The following is a 20,755-nucleotide window of genomic DNA, read 5'->3' as shown; positions in this document are numbered from 1 at the left end:
AGCAGGTCATGGAGTAGAATAAACAGCCAATGTTTTGGGCTGAGACACTTCATCAGCACTGGAAAGGAAGGGGCAGAAGCCAGAGTAAGATGGTGAGGGGACAGCAAAGAATGCAAGCTCGCTAGTGATAAGTGAAACCAGGTGAGGGGGACGGTGGGAGGGGGAGAAAGGAAGGTATCAAGTAAGAAGCAGTTCTGGCCTCGGCATTACTTAACAAATAATTTGTGTGCAACATTTTCCTCATACCAGAGACAAGCCTACACTTGAATCTATTCTAATATCAATCTATCGAACATTGAGAAATAAGTAAAGATATAAATGACCTTCATCCCTCAGTGCACAACTGTAAATAGCAACGCATAATGTCAACCACCTCCTGCAGTGAGTTAGATCAAGGAGCTATGGAGACTCTCTTTAAGCAGAATAAATGTTATATAACAATATTATCTACAGTAATATACTTGCTGTACACTTTTTTCCAATCCATGTTGATAGCATTGTGTATTGCTCATCTCACAGTACAGAAGTCATTGTGTAGCTGTTAACCAAGACCAAGCTGTGTATGGAGGGACAGCGTTTAGATCTGCTTATTCAATTTTGTTCTTGTTCAAGTTTTTGATGAATTTGTGATGCAGCATATCAGTGATTCAATACATTAGAAGGCACGTGAACGGTTTGGACTGTAGCTAACAGATAATAATTTGCTAACAGATATATTGGGGAAGTTGCTATGGTTACCTCTTGCCTGAAAGGAAAATTATTTAATTTAGTTTTAATTTCTGTAGAACAGTAGATCTGAAGGCACTGATACATTCATACAGGAGGAAGGATGACAAATTCAGGAATGAGAAAGGAATAGATTGATAGGCAAATGTAGCTGGAACAAGGCTACAGTGCAAAATAAACATTAATGTGGAAAAGTGGAGCAAGTGAACAGTGTCAGTGCTGTAGACGACATGTAATTCTTCATCAATGAATATTAATTAAAGGTTAATTTAATTAAGGTGGTAAATGCGGGTTCTTTTTTAACATTTAAGAATAAATTGGACAGGTACATGGATGGGAGGTGTATGGAGGGATATGGTCTGTGTGCAGGTCAGTGGGACTAGGCAGAAAATGGTTTGGCACAGCCAAGAAGGGCCAAAAGGCCTGTTTCTGTGCTGTAGTTTCTATGGTTTCCATGGTTTCTATGGTTGTGAAACAATAAAAATATAAGCAATACAATACGTCCCTGAAAATAGGGAACAAAGACATCAATTTAACTACAAGATAAGCAAACAGGAGAAACTAAAACCAAAAGTGCAATTGTTTACACTTCTGACAATGACATGTTGCAACAGCTAGCAGCAAGTTTCAGCTAAAAACACATCACCCAACTTTTCTTTTGCTCCAACCCATGTCAAGTTTGAAATGCATTATCTCCTAATCTAAATAATTGCTCTTCAAGATACCAAAAAAAATGTTAGTAATGGTTTCTCATTCAAACGTTTATTTTTTCACTGAATTGGAAGCTTGTAAAGACTAAATGTCTCCTAGTCACTGCTTCCTGATTTACCTCTTATTTCAACCTTGAAAATGTTCTGCAACCTGATATTTTGATTAAAATTGTGTTCTCCAAACATCTGATCCCCAAGAGCAAAATACACATTCACTTCACTGAACAGTAGCCAGTTTCAACAAGCGGTTTAACAGAAGGCTGGAAAATGATTAATAACTAAAACGAAAAAACCACTGCAGCTAGAGAATTGCATTAGAGACTTAACAGTTCTTCATAACTTTAATCAACAAGACAATGAACACTTGCAGATTTTGAATACTGCTTATACAAGCTGTCAACATACAGTTTTGGATATTAAAGATATCACTGTTAGCATCAGAGAGTGATCCTGATGTCGATTTTGTTGAAAGTTGGAGCAAGCAAGAGACCACTAGACACAGAGGCAGAATTAGGCCACTCTACCCATTGAGTCAGTTCCACCATTCCATTATGGTTGATTTATTATCCCTCGCGACACCATTCTCCTGCTCTCTCCCTCTAACCTTCAATGCCCTTTCTAATCAAGAACCTATAAACCTCCACTTTAAATAAACCCAATGACTTGACCTTGACAGCTGTCTGTAAAAATGAATTCCATAACCACTCTTTGGGTGAAGAAATTCCTCCTCATCTCTGTTCTAAAAGGAATCCTTCTATTCTGAGGCTGCACCCTCTGGTTCTAGATTCCCCCACTGTAGGAAACATCCTTGCCACATCTACTCTTACTGGACCTTTCAATATTCAATAGGTTTCAATGAGATTCCCCCCCCCCACCCCCCATTCTACTAAACTCCAGCAACTACAGGCCTAGAGCCATCAAACATTCCTATGTTAAGCCTTTCATTCCTGGAATCATTCTCTTGAACCTCCTCTGGTCCCTCTCTAATGCCAGCACATCCTTTCTTACTTAAGGGGCCCAAAACTGCTCACAATACTCCAAGTGTGGTCTGACTAATGCCTTATAAAACCACAGCATTACACCCTTGCTCTTATATTGTATCCTCTTGAAATGAATGCTAACATTGACGTTGCCTTCCCTACTACAGACTAGATCTGCAAGTCAACCTTCAGGGAATCCTGCATGAGGACTCCCGAGACCTTCTGCGCCTCTGATCTCTGAATTTTCTCCCTATTTAGAAAACAGTTTACACCTTTATTCCTTCTACCAAAGTGCATGACCATACACTTTCTTACACTGTATTCCATCTGCCACTTCTTTATTCATTCTCCTAATCTGTCCAAGTTCTTCTGCAAAGTCACACTCACAACACGCTGGAGGAACTCAGCAAGTCGGGCAGCATCCGTGGAAACGATCAGTTGACGTTTCGGGCCGAAACGTCGACTGATCGTTTCCATGGATGCTGCCCGACCTGCTGAGTTCCTCCAGCATGTTGTGAGTGTTGCTTTGACCCCAGCATCTGCAGATTATTTTATGTTTACCTTCTGCAAAGTCCATGCTTCCTCAACACTACCTGCCCCTCCAGCTATTCTCATATCATCCACAAAACTGGCCAAAAAGCCATCAATTCCATCATCCAAGTCATTGATATATAATGTGAAAATAAGCAGTTCCATCACCGAATACCACTAATCATTGGTAGCAAACCAGAAAAATCACCCTTTATTCCCACTCTTTGCCTCCTACCAGTCAGCCAATCTTCTAGCTACACTAGTGTCTTCCTGTAATACTATGGGCTCTTGTTAAGCAGACTCATGTGGCACCTTGTCAAAGGTCTTCTGAAAATCCAAGCAAGCAACCTCCACCAGCTCTCTTTTGTCTACCCTGCTTGTTAATTCCTCAAAGAATTTCAACAGATTTGTCAGATGAGATTTCCCCTTAAGCAAAGCATGCTGACAAAATCACTTGTTCCTGTTTCTATTTCTCCTGCTCTGATGAAACTACTGCTCATCTGATTCTTGTATAAAGCTGTTTGAAATTACTGCATCATTGATCCCATGCTATCTATGGGAACACCAATGCTTTTGAGCAGAAAATCCGACAAAAGATAGTGGATTCGGCCAGTATATCACTGGAAAACCACCCCCCCAACCATTAAGCACATCAACGTGAAACATTGCCGTAGAAAAGCAACATCCACCATCAAAGATCCTCACCACCTAAGTCATGCTCTTTTCTCGCTGCTGCCATCAGGTAGAAGGTACAAGTGCTTCAGGACTTGCACCACCAGGTTCAACAACAGTTACTGCTCCTCAACCATCAGGCTCTTGAACAAAAAGGGATAACTACACTCACTTATTTTATCTTGTTGTTTCATGTTCGTTATTTATTGCTATTTATTTATTATCAGCATTTGCACAGTCTGTTTACAGTTTACAATTCCTGATGTTTACAGTTTAACAGATCCTGCTTGCAGTTACTGTTCTATAGATTTGCTAAGTATGCCCAGAGGAAAAAGAATCTCTGGGTTGTATGTGGTGACATGTATGTACTCTGATAATAAATTCAACTTTGAACTTTGCCTTGTTACATTGTTCCATTTCACCACTGAACTAGTTCCTTTTAAGAGTGGAGCTACTATGAAGCTGTTCAATTTACTGTGACAATATGCTCCAGTTTACTTCAAGGTCAGTACTCAAATTGCAGTATGCAGGTCACACCAGCATTTCTACATGCTCGATGGCTAAAATCAAGCCAGAGTGGGGTGCTTTCTCTGAAGCACACAGTAGATTGGTTCTATACTCAGCATCTGCTAAAAGAGGTCTGCTACCAACGGAAACCTCCTCCTTGCCTACCCCCGCCTCCCCCCCCCCCACCATTGCCAACATCACTAAATCTTTTCAGGGTTAAAGGGAGCCTGTCAATTTGATTTTATGATTAATGTTCCTAATTATTTCACATTAAGTGATTATCATGCTTCTTTTTACCAGCTTAAAACTTTTAGAAAAACTGTTATAGACAATAGACAATAGGGGCAGGAGTAGGCCATTCAGCCCTTCGAGCCAGCACTGCCATTCACTGTGATCATGGCTGATCATCCACAATCAGTACCCTGTTCCTGCCTTCTCCCCATATCCCTTAACTCCACTATCTTTAAGAGCTCTATCTAACTCTCAACTGAAAGCATCCAGAGAATTGGTCTCTACTGCCTTCTGGGGCACAGCATTCCACAGATCCACAACCCTCTGTGTGAAAAAGTTTTTCCTCAACTCCGTTGTAAATGGCCTACCCCCTATTCTTAAACTGTGCCCTCTGGTTCTGGACTCCCCCAACATCAGGAACATGTTTCCTGCCTCTAGCGTGTCCAATCCCTTAATAATCTTATATGTTTCAATCAGATCCCCTCTCATCCTTCTAAATTTCAGTGTATACAAGCCCAGTCACTCCAATCTTTCAACATATGACAGTCCCGCCATCCCGGGAATTAACCTCGTGAACCTAAGCTGCACTCCCTCAACAGCAAGAATGTCCTTCCTCAAATTTGGAGACCAAAACTGCACACAATACTCCAGGTGTGGTCTCACCACAGCCCTGTACAACTGCAGAAGGACCTCCTTGCTCCTATACTCAACTCCCCTTGTTATGAAGGCCAACATGCCATTAGCTTTCTTCACTGCCTGCTGTACCTGCATGCTTACTTTCAGTGACTGATGAACAAGGACACCTAGATCTCGTTGTACTTCCCCTTTTCCTAACTTGACACCATTTAGATAGTAATCTGCCTTCCTGTTCTTACCACCAAAGTGGATAACCTCACATTTATCAACATTAAACTTCATCTGCCATGCATCTGCCCACTCACCCAACCTGTCCAAGTCACCCTGCATTCTCATAACATCCTCCTCACATTTCACACTGCCACCCAGCTTTGTGTCATCTGCAAATTTGCTAATGTTACTTTTAATCCCTTCATCTAAATCATTAATGTATATTGTAAACAGCTGCGGTCCCAGCACCGAGCCTTGCGGTACCCCACTGGTCACCGCCTGCCATCCTGAAAAGGACCCGTTAATCCCTACTCTTTGTTTCCTGTCTGCCAACAAATTTTCTGTCCATGTCAGTACCCTACCCCCAAAACCATGTGCTCCAATGTTGCCCACTAATCTCCGATGTGGGACCTTATCAAACGCTTTCTGAAAATCCAAGTACACTACATATACTGGCTCTCCCTTGTCCACTTTCATAGTTACATCCTCGAAAAATTCCACAAGATTAGTCAAGCATGATTTCCCCTTCGTAAATCCATGCTGACTCGGACGGAACCTGTTACTGCTATCCAAATGTACCACTATTTCATCTTTTATAATTGACTCCAGCATCTTCCCCACCACTGATGTCAGACTAACTGGTTCTGTTTTGTCTCTCCCTCCTTTCTTAAAAAGTGGGATAACATTAGCTACCCTCCAATCCACAGGAACCGATCCTGAATCTATAGAACATCGGAAAATGATTACCAATGCGTCCACGATTTCTAGAGCCACCTCCTTAAGTACCCTGGGACGCAGACCATCAGGCCCTGGGGATTTATCAGCCTTCAGTCCCATCAGTCTATCCAACACCATTTTCTACCTAATGTGGATTTCCTTCAGTTCCTTCTTTACCCTGGGTCCTCTGGCCACTGTTACATCTGGGAGATTGCTTCTTTGCATCATCTGAGTCACCACAGAACAGCTGAAAGTGATCACACCAGTGCTCTCAAGTAGCATTGCATGATCTAAAGGGTGATGAATTAGTCAAAAACCCACCCAGTTTTATACATGGAGTGATAAGTGAGAGTCAAGATTTATAACCAAGTTTTATGTACTTACCGATACTGATGTCCCCTGGTAACACGCCTAGCTTCTGTGCCATTTTTTGGATCACTCGCTCCATTTCTGGGCCCGTTTTGAACACTTCCACCTCGTGTAGGGCCGCTCCGTTGTTTTCCACCAGCCTCACAAACTTCTGGCAGGAATCAAAGAAGCGCAGCAGCCCGTCGTCGACCTCCCACTGGCCGGTGGCATTGTCCCGCAAACCCAGGTGCCTCTCCAGACCTCGGATGAAGGATTGGGTGCTGTTGACACACCGGTGTTTGGAGCTGGTCAGGAACTTAACCCTGTTCTCGAGGTAATTTTGCGGGGCCAGGAGACGGGGGAAGCCGGCGGCCAGCCTCTCGGCTAGCTGGGCCATCTCGGAGACTCCAAGCTGGTGGAGGCAGCCGTCCATCCGCTCGTGGTACCACATGTCCCAGGCGGCCAGGGCCTGCACCAGGTCGAGGCCGGTGTCCCCCAGCTCCTTCACTAGCTGGTGCATCTCCAGCATGCGGGGCACATTCTTCTTGGTGGGGTAGCGGGTGCCATGCCGGATCAGGCCGTTCAGCTGCAGCTGGGTGCAGTGAGCCGGGGGCAGCCAGGAACCCTCGCCCCGGCCCACGTCCCGGTACCGCGACTTGGTGCCGTAATGCTCGGCCCAGGCCGACCGGCCGGCGGAGGCGCCGGAGAGCCGCAAGCAAACCCACACAATCATCAGCGCTCGCCGGAGAACCCGCGGGCCCCGGCCGGAGAATTCGCACCGGAATCCGGCCCACCGAATCAGCATGGTTCACGCGTCGGTCCTCCGCCGCAACACGAAACAACCAGAGAGAATGAAAAGGTTCGCCCGAGACTGACGGTGGCTCTGGGATAGAGGCTGTTACTGCACTGCTACAAACCTACGTTACGATGACGCCAATGGAGTGAATGGGGCTGCGTTATTGCAGAGGTGCCGAGTCCAAATGGGGATAGGAAGATGCTCCGTTTCTGGGTTACACTGAGGCGTGCCCCTAGGGACACCGGGTTACAGTGAGACAAATATTTAGATGTACCCGGTAGCATCGGAACATAAAGAAATAACCGAGTTATAAACACGAAGAGATTCTGCAGATGCTGGAAATCCAAAGCAAAATGCTAGGGGAACTCAGCAGGTCAAGAGCATCTGGAGGGGAATAAGCAGTCGACATTTCGGTCGGAGTCCCTTTATCGGGACCCGATACAGTACTGAGTTACACTGAGATATATAGAGACACCAGGTTACAGAGAGATAGTGACATTGGGACATGAACAAACACTGAGTTACACTGATAGAGTCATAGAAAAGTACAGCGTAGAAACAGGCCCTTCAGCCCGTCTAGTCTACGCTGAGTCATTTAAACTGACTACTCCCATCGACCTGCACCGGGACCCTAGCCTTCCATACCCCTGTCGTCCCTGTACCTATCCACACTTTTCTCAAATGTTCAAATCGAACTCGAGTTTACATTTCACCCACGATCTCTAGTTGTAGTGCATTCAATCTCAGTGGAAAAAAGCCTGCTTGTATTTTCCCTATCTGTAACACTCATAATTTTGTATAGCTCTATCAAATCTCCTCTGTCTTCTACATTCCAAGGAATAATGCCCTAACTTCAATCTTTCCTTATAACTCAGATCTTCCAGACCCATCAACATCCCATCCCACTTTCCCTCTCTTATGTTATTTCCTTGCCCGCCTATCACCTCCCTCTGGTGCTCCTCCACTCCCCCCCCCCCTCCTTTTTTGCTTGCATGACCTTCTGTTTCTTACACCAATCAACTTCCTAGCTCTTTGCTTCATCCCTCCCCCTCCAAGTTTCACCTATGCCTGGCATTTCTCTCTCCCCTCCCCACCCCCAAACTTTCAAATCTACTCCTCAGCTTTTTTTTGCCAGTCCTGCCAAAGGGTTTCGGCCTGAAATGTCAACTCTGCTTTTTTCCATAGAACCTCCAGCATTTTGTGTGTTTTGCTTGGTGACATCCTTGTGTAGCTAGGTGACCAAAACTGCACACAATACTCCAATTTAGGCCTCATCAATATCTTGTACAACTTCAACATAACCTTCCATCTCCTATGCTTAATACTTTGATTTATGAAGGCTCTCTTTACAACCCTACCAACCTGTAACAACATTTTCAATGAATTATGGACCAGCATTCCCAGATGCCTTTGTTCTACCGCACTCCTCAGTGCCCTACCATTCACTGTGTAAGGCCTACCCTGGTTGGTTCTACCAAAGTGCAAAACCTCGCACTTGTCTGGATTAAATTTCATCTGCTATTTTTCTAGCTGGTCCAAATCCTGCTGCAAGTCCTGATAGTCTTTCTTGCTGTCCACAATACCACCAATCTTGGTGTCATCTGCAAATTTGCTGATCCAGTTAACCACATTTTCATCCAGATCACAGATATAAATGACCTTGTCAAAGGAATTACTGAGGTCCATATAGATAACATCCACTGTCTTTCCTTCATCAACCTTCCTGGTAACTTCCTCACAAGACTCTATAAGATTGGTTAGATATGACCTACCGCACACAAAGCCATGCTGATTATCTGTCTATCGAAATACTTGTCCCTATCTATCGAAATATTTGTATATCCAGTCTCTTAGACTACGCTGCAGTAACTTTCCCACTATTGATGTCAGACTCACCAGTCTATAATTTCCTGGTTTACTTTTAGATGCTTTCTTAAACAGCAGAACAACATAAACTATCGTCCAATCCTATAGTACCTGACCTGTCGCTAAAGATGATGTAATTACTCTGCCAGGGCCTGGCAATTTCTGCACTTGCCTCCCCCACAGGGTCTGAGGGAACACCCTGTCTGGTCTTGGGGATTTGTCCACCCTAATTTGCCTCAAGACAGCAAACACCTCCTTCTCTGTAATCTGTATAGAGTCTATGAAGTTGGTGTTTTTTTTGCCTCATTTCTATAGATTCTGTGTCTATCTCCATAGTAAATACAGATGCAAAAAAATTTATGATCTTCCCCATCTCTTTTGGCTCCACGCGTAGATTACCATTCTGATCTTCCAGAGGACCAATTTTGTCCCTTGTTCTTAATTTAATCCCTTTTACTCTTAACATATCTCTTAGGATTCTCCTTCACCTTATCTGTTAAGGCAAGTTCATGGCTTCTTTTACCTTCCTGATTTCTTCCTGAAGTATTCGCTGACATTTCTTATATTCCTTAAGCAATTCATTTGTTCCTGCCTGTCTATACCTGCAATGCACCTTCCTTTTTTTCTTAACCAGGGCCTCGATATCTCTTGAAAACCAAGGCTCCCTGCACCTGATATCTTTACCTTTTATTCTGACGGGCACATACAAGCTTTGTACTCTCAAAAATACACTTTTGAGGCCTCCCACTTACTAAGTGCACCTTTGCCAGAAAACAGCCTGTCTCAATCTGTATTTACCAGATCAAAATTCGCCTTTCTCCAATTTAGAATATCAATCTGTGGAGCAGATCTATCTTTTTGCATATTTGCTTTGAAACTAATGGCATTGTGAGCACTAGATGCAAAGTGTTCCTCTACACAAACTTCTGCCACCTTCCCTGTCTCATTCCCTAACAGCAGATCAAGCATCACACACTCTCTTGTTGGGACTTCTATGTAGTGATTAAGAAAACTTTCCTGAATACATTTGGCAAACTCTATACCATCTAGTCCTTTTACAGTATGGGAATCCCAGTCAATGTTTGGAAGGTTAAAATCACCTACCATAACAACCTTATGTTTCTTGCAACAGTTTGCAATGTCTCCACAAACTCGTTCCTCTAAATCCCTCAGACTGTTGGGTGGTTTGTCTCATACCCCCATTAACATGGTGATACCTTTCTTATTATTCACTTCCACCCATAATGCCTCTCGAGACGAGTTTTCCAGTCTGTCCTGACTGAGCACCCCTCCTCCTTTAATCCCTCCCACTGTGTCATGTCTAAAACGAGAGAACCCCGGAATATCAAGCTGTCAGTCCTGCCGCTCCTGCAACCAAATCTCACTTACGGCTACAGTGTCATAATTCCAGGTGTTGATCTATGCCCTGAACTCATCTGCCTTTTCTACGATACTTCTTGCTTTGAAACGTTAGCAGCTCAGGACATTGGTTGCTCCATGCTCAACCTTTCGATTCCTGGCTTTGTCTGAGGTCTGTCTCCACAACCTCTCCTCTAGGTGTTCTGGCACTCTGGTTCCCGTCTTTGCAACTCTAGTTTAGACACCCCTCCCCCCCCCCATTTACCCTCCCACTTAAGAATGCTGAGCCCTCGATCCAAGATATCCCAGACCTGGCACCCAGGAGGCAACATACAATTCAGGAAGCTCATTCTTGTTCTCAGAACCTTTTTTCACCAGACCAAAAAATTCCCTATCACAACAGCTCGCCTCTTCTCCCCACTTTGCTTCGGAGTCACAGAGCTAGATTCAGTGCCAGAGACCTGACCTCTGCTAGGTCATTTCTCCCCCCTTGCCCAATAGTATCCAAGAGAGGGATGGCCACAGGGTACTATGCACTGGATTTTTAATCCCTTTCCCCTTCCTGACTGTCACCCAATTTCCTGTGTCCTTCACCTTGTGTGTAGCTACCTCTGTTAATGTCCTATCTATCACTCACTCAGCCTCTTGAATGATCTGGTGTTCCTCCATTTCCAGCTCCAACTCCTTAACATGGAGTGGTATGAGCTGCAGTTGCAGCTGGATACACTTCTCGGAGGTGTAGTCATCAGGGACACTGTAAGACTGACCATTGCTCAAAGCACCAAACTGCTGTAACTCACTGCCTTTTCTACTTAATTGCTGGACCCAAGTGAACTACATCTTCTCAGGTTTTCGATCTCTAACTGGGCGTTGCTCAAAGCTGCAAACTGATGTGAGTCGCTACCTTTTCTACTCAATCAGTCAACCTGAGTGAACTACATCTTCTCAAGCTTCCAGTCTCCAATTTGCCACTGCTCAAAGCTCAAGATGTACAGAGACACCAGGTTACAGTGAGATAAATGTACTTGGTTTTGAAATGAATTGACTTTATTACTTACATCCTTCATATACACGAGTAAAAATCTTTACGTTACATCTCTGTCTAAATGTGCAATGTGCAAATTATAATAAATAGCATGTACAACAGAACAGTCAATATAACATAGAAATACAATTGTATCGGCATGAATTAATCAGTCTGATGGTCTGGTGGAAGAAGCTGTCCCGGAGCCTGTTGGTCCTGGCTTTTATGCTGCAGTACCATTTCCTGGATGGTAGCAGCTGGAACAGTTTGTGGTTGGGGTGACTCAGGTCCCCAATGATCCTTAGGGTCCTTTTTACACACTTATCTTTGTAAATGTCCTGAATAGTGGGAAGTTCACATCATCAGATGTGCTGGGCTGTCCACACCACTCTCTGCAGAGTCCTGCGATTGAGGGAAGTACAGTTCCCAGACCAGGCAGTGATGCAGCTAGTTAGGATGCTCTCAATTGTGCCCCTGTAGAAAGTCCTTCGGATTTGGGGGCCCATACCAAACTTCTTCAACCGTCTGAGATGAAAGAGGCGTTGTGCTTTTTCCACCACATAGCCGGTATGTACAGATCACGTGAGATTCTCAGTGATGTTTCTGCCAAGGAACTCAGAGCTATTCACCCTCTCAACCCCAGATCCGTTGATGTCAATAGGGGTTAGCCTGTCTCCATTCCTCCTGTAGTCCACAACCTGCTCCTTTGTTTTTGCGATATTGAGGGAGAGGTTGTTTTCTTGACACCACTGTGTCAGGGTGATGACTTCTCTGTAGGCTGCCTCATTATTATTTGAGATTAGGCTAATCAGTGTAGTATCGTCAGCAAATTTAATTAGCAGATTGGAGCTGTGGGTGGCAACACAGTCATGGGTATACAGAGTAAAGGAGGGGGCCTAGGACACAGCCCTGAGGGGCACCTGTGTTGAGGGGCAGAGGTGAGGGAGCCCACTCTTACCACCCACCAGTTATCTGACGGGAAGTCCAGGATCCAGCTACACAAGGCAGGGTGAAGGCTGAGGTCTCTGAGCTTCTTGTCGAGCCTGGAGGGAATTATGGTGTTGAATGCTGAACTGTAGTCCAAGAACAGCATTCTCACATAAGCATCCTTCTTCTCCAGATGTATACGGTGTGTAGAGCTGTAGCTATTGCATCATCTGTCAATCAGTTGTGTCGGTAGGTGAATTGTAGGGGGTCCAGTGTGGCTGGTAGTATGTTGCAGATGTAATCCTTGACCAGCCTCTCAAAGCATTTGCTTATTATTGAAGTGAGTGCGACAGCACATCAGTCGTTCAGACATGTTACCTTGGTAGCATCGGGACATACAAATATTGTACTGGGTGCATTGCGATGTAGAAGAGACACATAAAATTTTGTTAATCTGCACCATTAGAATTTTGATGGACAAGATTTGGAACTAGTTTATTAGTGCCACGTGTACCAAGATACAGTGAGAAGCTTGCCTTGAATACTGTTCATATCATTACCCAATGCACTGAGGTAAAACAAAGTAAAACAAAAGCAGCATGCTACAGAGATAGCTACAGAGATAATGCAGTGCAGGTGAACAAAAAAATGCAAAATCATAATGGGGTAGATTACAGGTATGAGGACTTGTCATGCTCGTGAACCACTCAATAGCCTTACATCAGGAGGGTAAAAGCTGTCCTTAAGGCTGGTATGTGCTTTTGTATCTTCTACCCAAATGGAAGGGGGGGAGAAGAGAAAATATCTGGCATGGGTGGGGGCTTTGATTATATTCACTGCTTTACAAATGCAATGAGAAGTATTGAAGAGGGGAAGCTGGCTTCCATGATGTGCTGAGCTGTGACAACATCTCTCTGCAGTTTCTTGCGGTCACATGCAGATCAATCGCCATAGCTCTGTTGCATTGATAAGGATCGATGGGGACATATCAAATTTATACAGCCTCCTGAGGAAGTTGGTGAGATTTTTTTGGCCATGGTGTCAACGTTGTCAGATAAGAACAGGCTATTGGTGAAGTTCGCTGCTGAGAACGAGAAGCTCTCAATCTGAACACTGCTGTTGTACACAGGAGCATGTGTACAATGACCAGCTCTTTTGTTTTGCTGACACTGAGGGAATGTATGTTGTCAGGACACCGAGCTACTGAGCTCTCTATCTCTTTCCTGTACTCTGACTCATTGATATTTGAGATACACCCACTATGCTGGTATCACATGCAAACTGGAAGAGCAGAATCTGACCATAAGTGTACAGGGACTAGGGTGGAGCACCAGTGTTTAGAATAATCATGGCAGAGGTGTTACTGCCTGTTCTTACGGACTGCAGTCCGTTTATCAGGAAGTCGAGGATCCAGTTCCAGAGGGGGGCGTTGACTACCAGGGTCCAGCGTTTGGTGATGGGCTTGCTTGAAATTATCATACTGAAGGTGGAACTGTAGTCAATAAACAATAGTCTGATGTCGGAGTCTTTAATGTCCAGATGTTCCACAGATGAGTGTAGGGTTAGATGTCAGCCCAGGGACAGTAAATCACCGATAATCCAACATGGATTTTTCAGAACTCGTAATTGACCTGCATCCAGCTGATTCATCAATTCAGCATGTGAGCTGGGTATATCAGTGTTTAGAGGCAAGAATGGAGTTGCAGCCAGGTTTATCATCTGGAACACCAGCGGTCAGGAATGTGGAATAAAAAGCAGAAATTGCTAGAAAAACTCAACAGACCAGGCTTCAAAATTATACGTGGTCTGACCTGCTGAGTACCTCCAGCATTTTCTATTTCTATATCAGATTCCAGCATGTGCAGGTTTTTTTTTGATTGTCAGGAATGTGAGTTGGTTTATGGCCAGAACTGGGGTCCAGAATGCTTATATATTTTCTGCTCCCATTAAATTCACCAGGTTTGCTGTAAAATTTATTATACTACCAAGTAATATGTGGAAAGAATTGAAATAAGAGTGCGTTTGTCTCTTAAAAGAAGTGACACCCAATAGTCCAGAAAATCTGCTAGTTCAGTTCTGCATTATCGAAATTATAGTACTCCAGTACCCTTTTATTTCACTTTTTCTTTAACATGTTACATGATACAGTAATAACTGTTTCAATAAACCCAGTGAGTTTAAAGAGCACTAGAGAAACACACTCCAGGCGAGTTAAAGAACTCACTGGTGAGTTAAAAGGAGTGCAAAAAACAGGGTCCCAGTGAGATTAAAAGGAGTGTGGAAAGCCAAACCTGCTGAGTTAAGTGCCAAATCATATGGATTTCCAAAGGATTATTTGCCTGATTACAGGAGTTTCACTGCTGGTTGCATTAGGACATGTGACACCCAGAACTAGGGGTCAGACTTGGTTACAGCCAAGTACCAGTTTAGAGCGAGATCTACGGAGGTTCTGAGTACTGGGACAAAGACTGGCATTGGTTACCTAATACTGAGATATAAATGGTCACTGGAATATATAGATGCACCTGGTTGCAAACAGATAGACAATACCCTGGATTACACTAGGTTATATACAGTGTGAAATATATAGTAAATTGTTTGCTACAACTTACCGCATAGGATTTTTCAGGAAATTGCACTGGAACATGTAGAAACACCAGTTGTCATGGTAATATGCAAAGCCGGTTTGATTGGGGTTTGCAGAGGCACTCTCCGGAAGTATATAAGATATTTGGCATATGTTTAGCAGCTGGTTGCACAAAGGTACACAGAGGAATTGAGTTCTGTCAGGATGTTCAGAAGTACTTGACTTTGTTGTAACATACAGAGATAGTGAACTGCTTGGAACATTTAGAGTTATAGAATTACACTAGATTATGCAAATGTTACAGTATATACAGTGGCATTGGTTTGCTGTTGGATACAAGCAGATATTGAACTCTAGAACAGAGTCATTTGGTTTCCCGGGTAGATAGAAGCACTGGTTTACACTATAATATACAAAGGTGCCAAGGTAGACTGGGATTGAACAGCAGCAGCTGAAAGTCAGATTCAGATTTATTTATCTCACGTACATCAAATTTACTTACTGCCTGGTATGCTTTCGGTGTTTAGAGCAGCAATGAAGATCCTCCATCTCTGTCTGTCCTTGGCCATCTTCGCTGTATTCTGTCCCAGCTGTGGTTTGGGATCTTTTTTTCTGCCTCTGCAGTATGGCCCCAGTTGTCCTTGGTTTTCCGTGTTTTCTCCGTGCTTCAAGGGTCCAGTGAAGCATTGTCTTAATGTTAGAATTGAGCTCTCTTCTCATCACACACCCAATCCATCTCCAGCACTTCCTCATGATGATTGTGGCCATGTCCTCTTGATGACACTGAAGGAGCAGGGTGCGGTTGTTGATCTTTCTTGGCCGGAAGATGTAGTGGATCTTCCGGAGGCTCGTGGTTTGAAATGATGACAGCTTGGCAAGGTTGCTCTGTGATGCGCCAACATTCTGACCTGTACAAAAGTGTGGACAGAACACAGCTCTGGTACAGCTTCACCTTGGTGTGGATGCTGTACTTGGTTGATCCTCATTTGTTGTTCATTGTTCTCAAGATGTTTCTACCTTTGCTGAGTCTGCACTGGATGTCCTCCTTGGTTCCACCATCCTGCCCTGGCAGGTGAATCTGTCAGTGTTGTGTAAGCTGATGCCTATGCCTTGATGGGAGGAGGAGACTCTACATTGAGGGTCATGATCTCAGTCTTTCTCTGGCTGACTCTGAAACCAACCTGTCCACCAAAGTTACACAGACGCTGAGTTTTCTCTTGCATGTGCTATTGTGTACCATATGTGATAGTAGTGTGAGGTCATACACAAAGTCAGGGTCTTCCAAAGTATAGAATAGAGACCCAATGCCTCTCTGCTTATCTTTCATTGTTTGCCTCATAACCCAGTCAATTACCTGGTGAACCAATATCACCAACATCACCCAGCATGCCTGGCTCCTGTCTTGACTTCAAAGCTCAAGTTGCTATCCCCAGCTGTGCAGGTGAAGTTAGCACAGAAACTCTGGATGAGCCGAACAGTTTTGGAAGAGATCCCATATGAACTGATAATTCACCAAAGGCTCTCCCTGTGAATGCTATCAAAAGCCTTTTCAAAGTCCATGAAATTCGCACCGTTGTCTCTGCCACTCTGCACTGCTATATGATGCTAAACAGCATGAAGATCTAGTCAACACAGCCTCTGTTCTTCCTGAAGCCAGTTTGCTCTTTCCTCGAGAAAATATCATCAGCATCTGTAATCCATTGGACAATAACTTTGGCAAGAATTTTTCTGGGCACTGACAAAAGTATGATGCCACACCATTGTTGCAATCACCCAGTACTCCTTGCTTAAGGATCATAAGAATGACTCCCTTTGTCAGTCCTTGGGGACTTGTCCCTGTTCCCGGATTACAGTTAACGGTGGTTGCTGCATCTTTTGGATCACTTTGAACAGTTTGGCGTTCAAATTGTCATGCTATTCGAGCTTTACTGTTCTTTCGTGATTTAAATGCAGCAACAATCTCTTCTTTCTTGGGCAGATCCATGTTGATGTTGAGGTCTTCTGCTGCCTCTTGTATGTCAGAATCTTCGTCTGGTGGTGGTCTATTCAGTAATTCTCTGAAGTACTCTCATCATGGTGCTTCTTGATCGTTCTCAGTTGTCAAAAGCAGACCATTCTTATCTCTCACAGGACCACTGGATCTGGCCTGGAACTTTCTGCATACCAATTTTGAAATCTTGTACAGTACATATTTCCCTGGTCACCTCGATTGGCTGCTGCTTCTGCCTGCACTGCAAGGTCTTCCATGTAGACTCCCTTACCCTTTCTTGCAAGTCTCTTCACTTTCTTCTTAACTTTTCTTCTTTCTTCTAAGGCTGTCCATGTTTCCTGCTGTAATCATTCATTGTGCTTCTTAACAGCTATGTATCCTAGACAAACATTGCTGCTCTTCTTGAAGACTGAGGTAATCTGTTTCCACATTGTTTCAATCTGTGTACTGACACATCCTCATCAAGGTCTTGTAAGGCTTGAAATCTGATGTTAAACTGAATGGTGAAGGCAGACTTCACACCAGTATCCTTGAGCTTCTCAACATCAAGATATCTTTGTACGTGCATTATGGTCCCAGTGCTTTTCACCTTGAGTTTCATCACTGTTACAACAAGGTGGTGACCATTTCCTCTTTCTGCTCCTCTCTTCACCTTTATGTCCTGCAAGATCAAATGGTCAGTCTGGTTCTCGTTGTGTCCATTGCGTGAGCACCATGTCAGTTTGTAGATTTCATGGTGTGGAAAGGTTGTTCATGATGTGGAAAGGTTGTTCATGATGCAGAATTCCACCAGTCTGTCACCATTGTTATTCATCGTTCCATATCCATGTGCGACCATGACCCGAGTGAATTATGAGTTGTTATTTCCCACTTTGGCGTTTAGCTCTCCCATGACGATATTTATGCCATGGCACGGTGTTAACTCTACCTCCGATTGCAGCTGTGCGTAGAAAACGTCCTTTTCGTCAATGTCACTGTCAGTAGTTGGAGCAGAGCACTGGATCACAGTCATGTTCACTTGCTTCCCTTTCACGCTGACTCCAGTCAGTCTACTGTTCATTGGTTTCCTCTCCAGCAAACACTTCTCAATGCCTTTCTTCAAAATGACAGCTAACCAACCATCTTCTCTTTGTGGGTATAAAACTGTTTCACCAGCTGCTGCCTCCAGTCTGCCACACCCTGTCCAACTCCACCCTGTATACGTAGTGACACATTTCTGCAGTTATCGCTGCTAGCTTGCCAGTATTGTACATGGTTCTTGTATTCCAGAAACCAATTTTGGTCTTGGTCTTTTTGGTGTTCAGGGCTTCCTTCATCATGCCAATAGCTTCCTCTCAGTTTTCACTACTACCAGCCATCCAAGTCCCGGGTGGAGACTAAGGAATACCATCACACACAGATGTAAAAGGATTCTTCATTACTGTTTCCATAACAGTTTTCTTTGACCAGTCAGGGTTGCTACCCTGAGCTGAATGTCCGAACATAGAGGACTATTGGCCCACTCCTAGTCTGACCTCTACCCTTTGACCTGTTTGATATGGGTGACCCTACCAAGAGCCAAAGCATAATGCCCTCACTCTAGCCAACATAGCTCTCCGGGTCATTGAGACACGCAAGCCTCCAAACCACGACAAGTTTGTGGTCCTCTTGGAGGATGTACATCAAAGCAAACAGTAAAATGTGTGAGCATGCTTCATTTGTGTTAGCAACCAACACATCCAGGGATGTGCTGGGGGAAACCTCCAAGTATCACCCCACATTCCAGTGCCAATATAGCATGCCCGCCATGCTCGGTAGAACACATGAATACAACAAAGTAGGACATACCAAGTGAAAAAGCAGCAATAGCAAAACAAACCACAATCCTCCTAATGCACATATATAGTCCTATAATGCCAGAACAGGTTGTCTTCAGCCCCCAGCCTTTGGTATCAGCCCAGGACTTGCCGATGATGATGATAAGGGACCTGAACATGAGACCTTAAGCTCTGGGCTCGCAGATGAAAGGGACCTAGAATACTCGGCCCCAAACTCCATTCTTGCCAACTCACATACCTGGGCCTCCCCCACCCGTACAACATCTCCATCCTTGCTGATCTGCCAGCCCAACGTCCAATCACGTTCATGTCACTGGCCTTCGAACACAGAGCAGAGGCCGAGACTCCTGCCTGTCCTCTAATTCCCCCACATTCCTGTTCCCAAGCCCTAACCTGACCCTTAACTCCCCATTCATAGTATATTTGGATTATACTGGGAAATCAAGAGGTACAGGTTAACACTGTTTTAAGCAAATGGACGAGGATATGGCAGCTGGAACTCAGGCACCTGTTAGGCTCGTGAGACCATGGATTTGCGCCTTGGAAGGTTTCCAGGGCGCAGGCCTGGGCAAGGTTGTATGGAAGACTGGCAGTTGCCCATGCTGCAAGTCTCCCCTCTCCACAACACCGATGTTGTCCAAGGGAAGGGCACTAGGGCCAATACAGCTTGGCACCGGTGTCGTCGCAGAGCAGTCTGTGGGTAAGTGCCTTAAGTGCAACTGGAATATTGTATGGAAAATATGTAATATTTCATATTGACAAAAAAAATCAAAAGTACAGTATTTTTCAATGTCACTGAAAGTTATTGTGCACGTACCACATGGAATTAAGAAAACAAATGGTATGTTGGCTGCTAGCACAAAAAGATTTGAGTACAGCAGTAACAATGTCCTTCTGAAATTATATACTGTCCTCGTAAGACTGCACTTGGATCATTGTGCCTGGGTCTTGTCTCCTTACATAAGGAAGGATATTTTTGCAGTAGAGAAATCGTAATGCATTTTGAAAGGTCTAATAAGGGTAGGACACTCACTATAAATAGTAGAGCCCTCGGAAGTATAGATCCCTAAAGGTGGCAGCAAATGAGCTAGAGAGGATAACTTCACTCACCTCAACTCCAAATGGATTCCAAAACCCATGGACTCACTTTCAAGGACTCTACAACTCCTGGTCTCAGTGTTATTTATTTGCATTTTTTTTATTTTCACAGTTTGCCTTCTTTTGCATATTGGTTGTTTGTAAGTCTTTGTGTGTAGATTGTTATTGATTCTATTGTATTTCTCCATTCTGTTGTAGATCCCTGCAAGGAAATGAATCTCAGGGTAGTATCTGGTGACATATGTTGATTGTCCATTGATTTCAACAATGACAGTGGGAACGTGTGCAGGAAAGCTTTTACAGTGGAGAAGCCGTTGCACTGGGGTAGTTCTACTCCCTCGACCTCAGAAGCCCTATTGCAACGATTGTCACAACTGGAGACCTCCATGGTTGCAGTAGATGGCCAGGACACCTGTGAGTCGCCATGCCCTTCAGAGTGCTGCAGAATCACCTCCCCAGCCATTGGATCTCACTGCTGATCTCATCTGCCCCGTCCACCAGAAATAACTCTGCATGGTGGGATCGGCATATCCCTATCTCACCAGCATCACAGTGCACCAGATGTGACTGCCATTGCACAGATACAGCTACTTGGAGCCTCAGATGAGAGCCAAGTGTCAGGTGTGGTCCAAAGGTGGATGAACTGTTCTGAGGGGCACACGACAATTCCTTTCACCAGAGATGCTATCCTACCCTAGACCCCACCACCCTATACACCCCATCTGGTAACAGATACGTACTTTGATAATAAATTTACTTTGAACTTTGAGAAAGTGAAGAAGACATGCGTATGGGATGCTGACATTCATAAATCTGGATATATAACACAAGAGTTTATGGTACAATTTTATACTGCTTTGGTTAGGCCACAGCTGGACTGTGTGTGGTTCTGGTTGTCATACCACAGGAAGGACAAAAATGCAGAGAGGATGCAAAGGAGATTTACCAGGATCATTTAGTTCTCAGGGAAGGCTGGGCTTGTTTTCCTTGGAATGGGGGAAGTTGAGGTGGAGGGTTGGGGAG

At 44.2% G+C, this 20,755-nt stretch overlaps 1 protein-coding gene across 2 annotated transcripts in view; it reads right to left on the bottom strand.

The window, feature by feature from the left end:
* The window catches only part of LOC134358929 (multiple inositol polyphosphate phosphatase 1-like), an 87,324-nt gene extending 79,386 nt beyond the window's left edge, over positions 1-7,938 (bottom strand). Inside the window, exon 1 of one of the 2 annotated variants that reach the window (XM_063071621.1) lies at positions 6,305-7,938. In XM_063071621.1, coding sequence (XP_062927691.1) covers positions 6,305-7,073 — 769 coding nt within the window. In that variant the 5' untranslated portion in view covers positions 7,074-7,938. The remainder of the gene's footprint in view (positions 1-6,304) is intronic. The other variant, XM_063071622.1, reaches the window with a different exon arrangement.
* Positions 7,939-20,755: the final 12,817 nt, after the last annotated feature.

The sequence above is a fragment of the Mobula hypostoma genome, chromosome 19 (assembly GCF_963921235.1).
Source record: "Mobula hypostoma chromosome 19, sMobHyp1.1, whole genome shotgun sequence".
Classification (NCBI taxonomy): domain Eukaryota; kingdom Metazoa; phylum Chordata; class Chondrichthyes; order Myliobatiformes; family Myliobatidae; genus Mobula; species Mobula hypostoma.
Note: the sequence above shows the minus strand (reverse complement) of the source record. Positions and strands in the feature narration are given on the sequence as shown.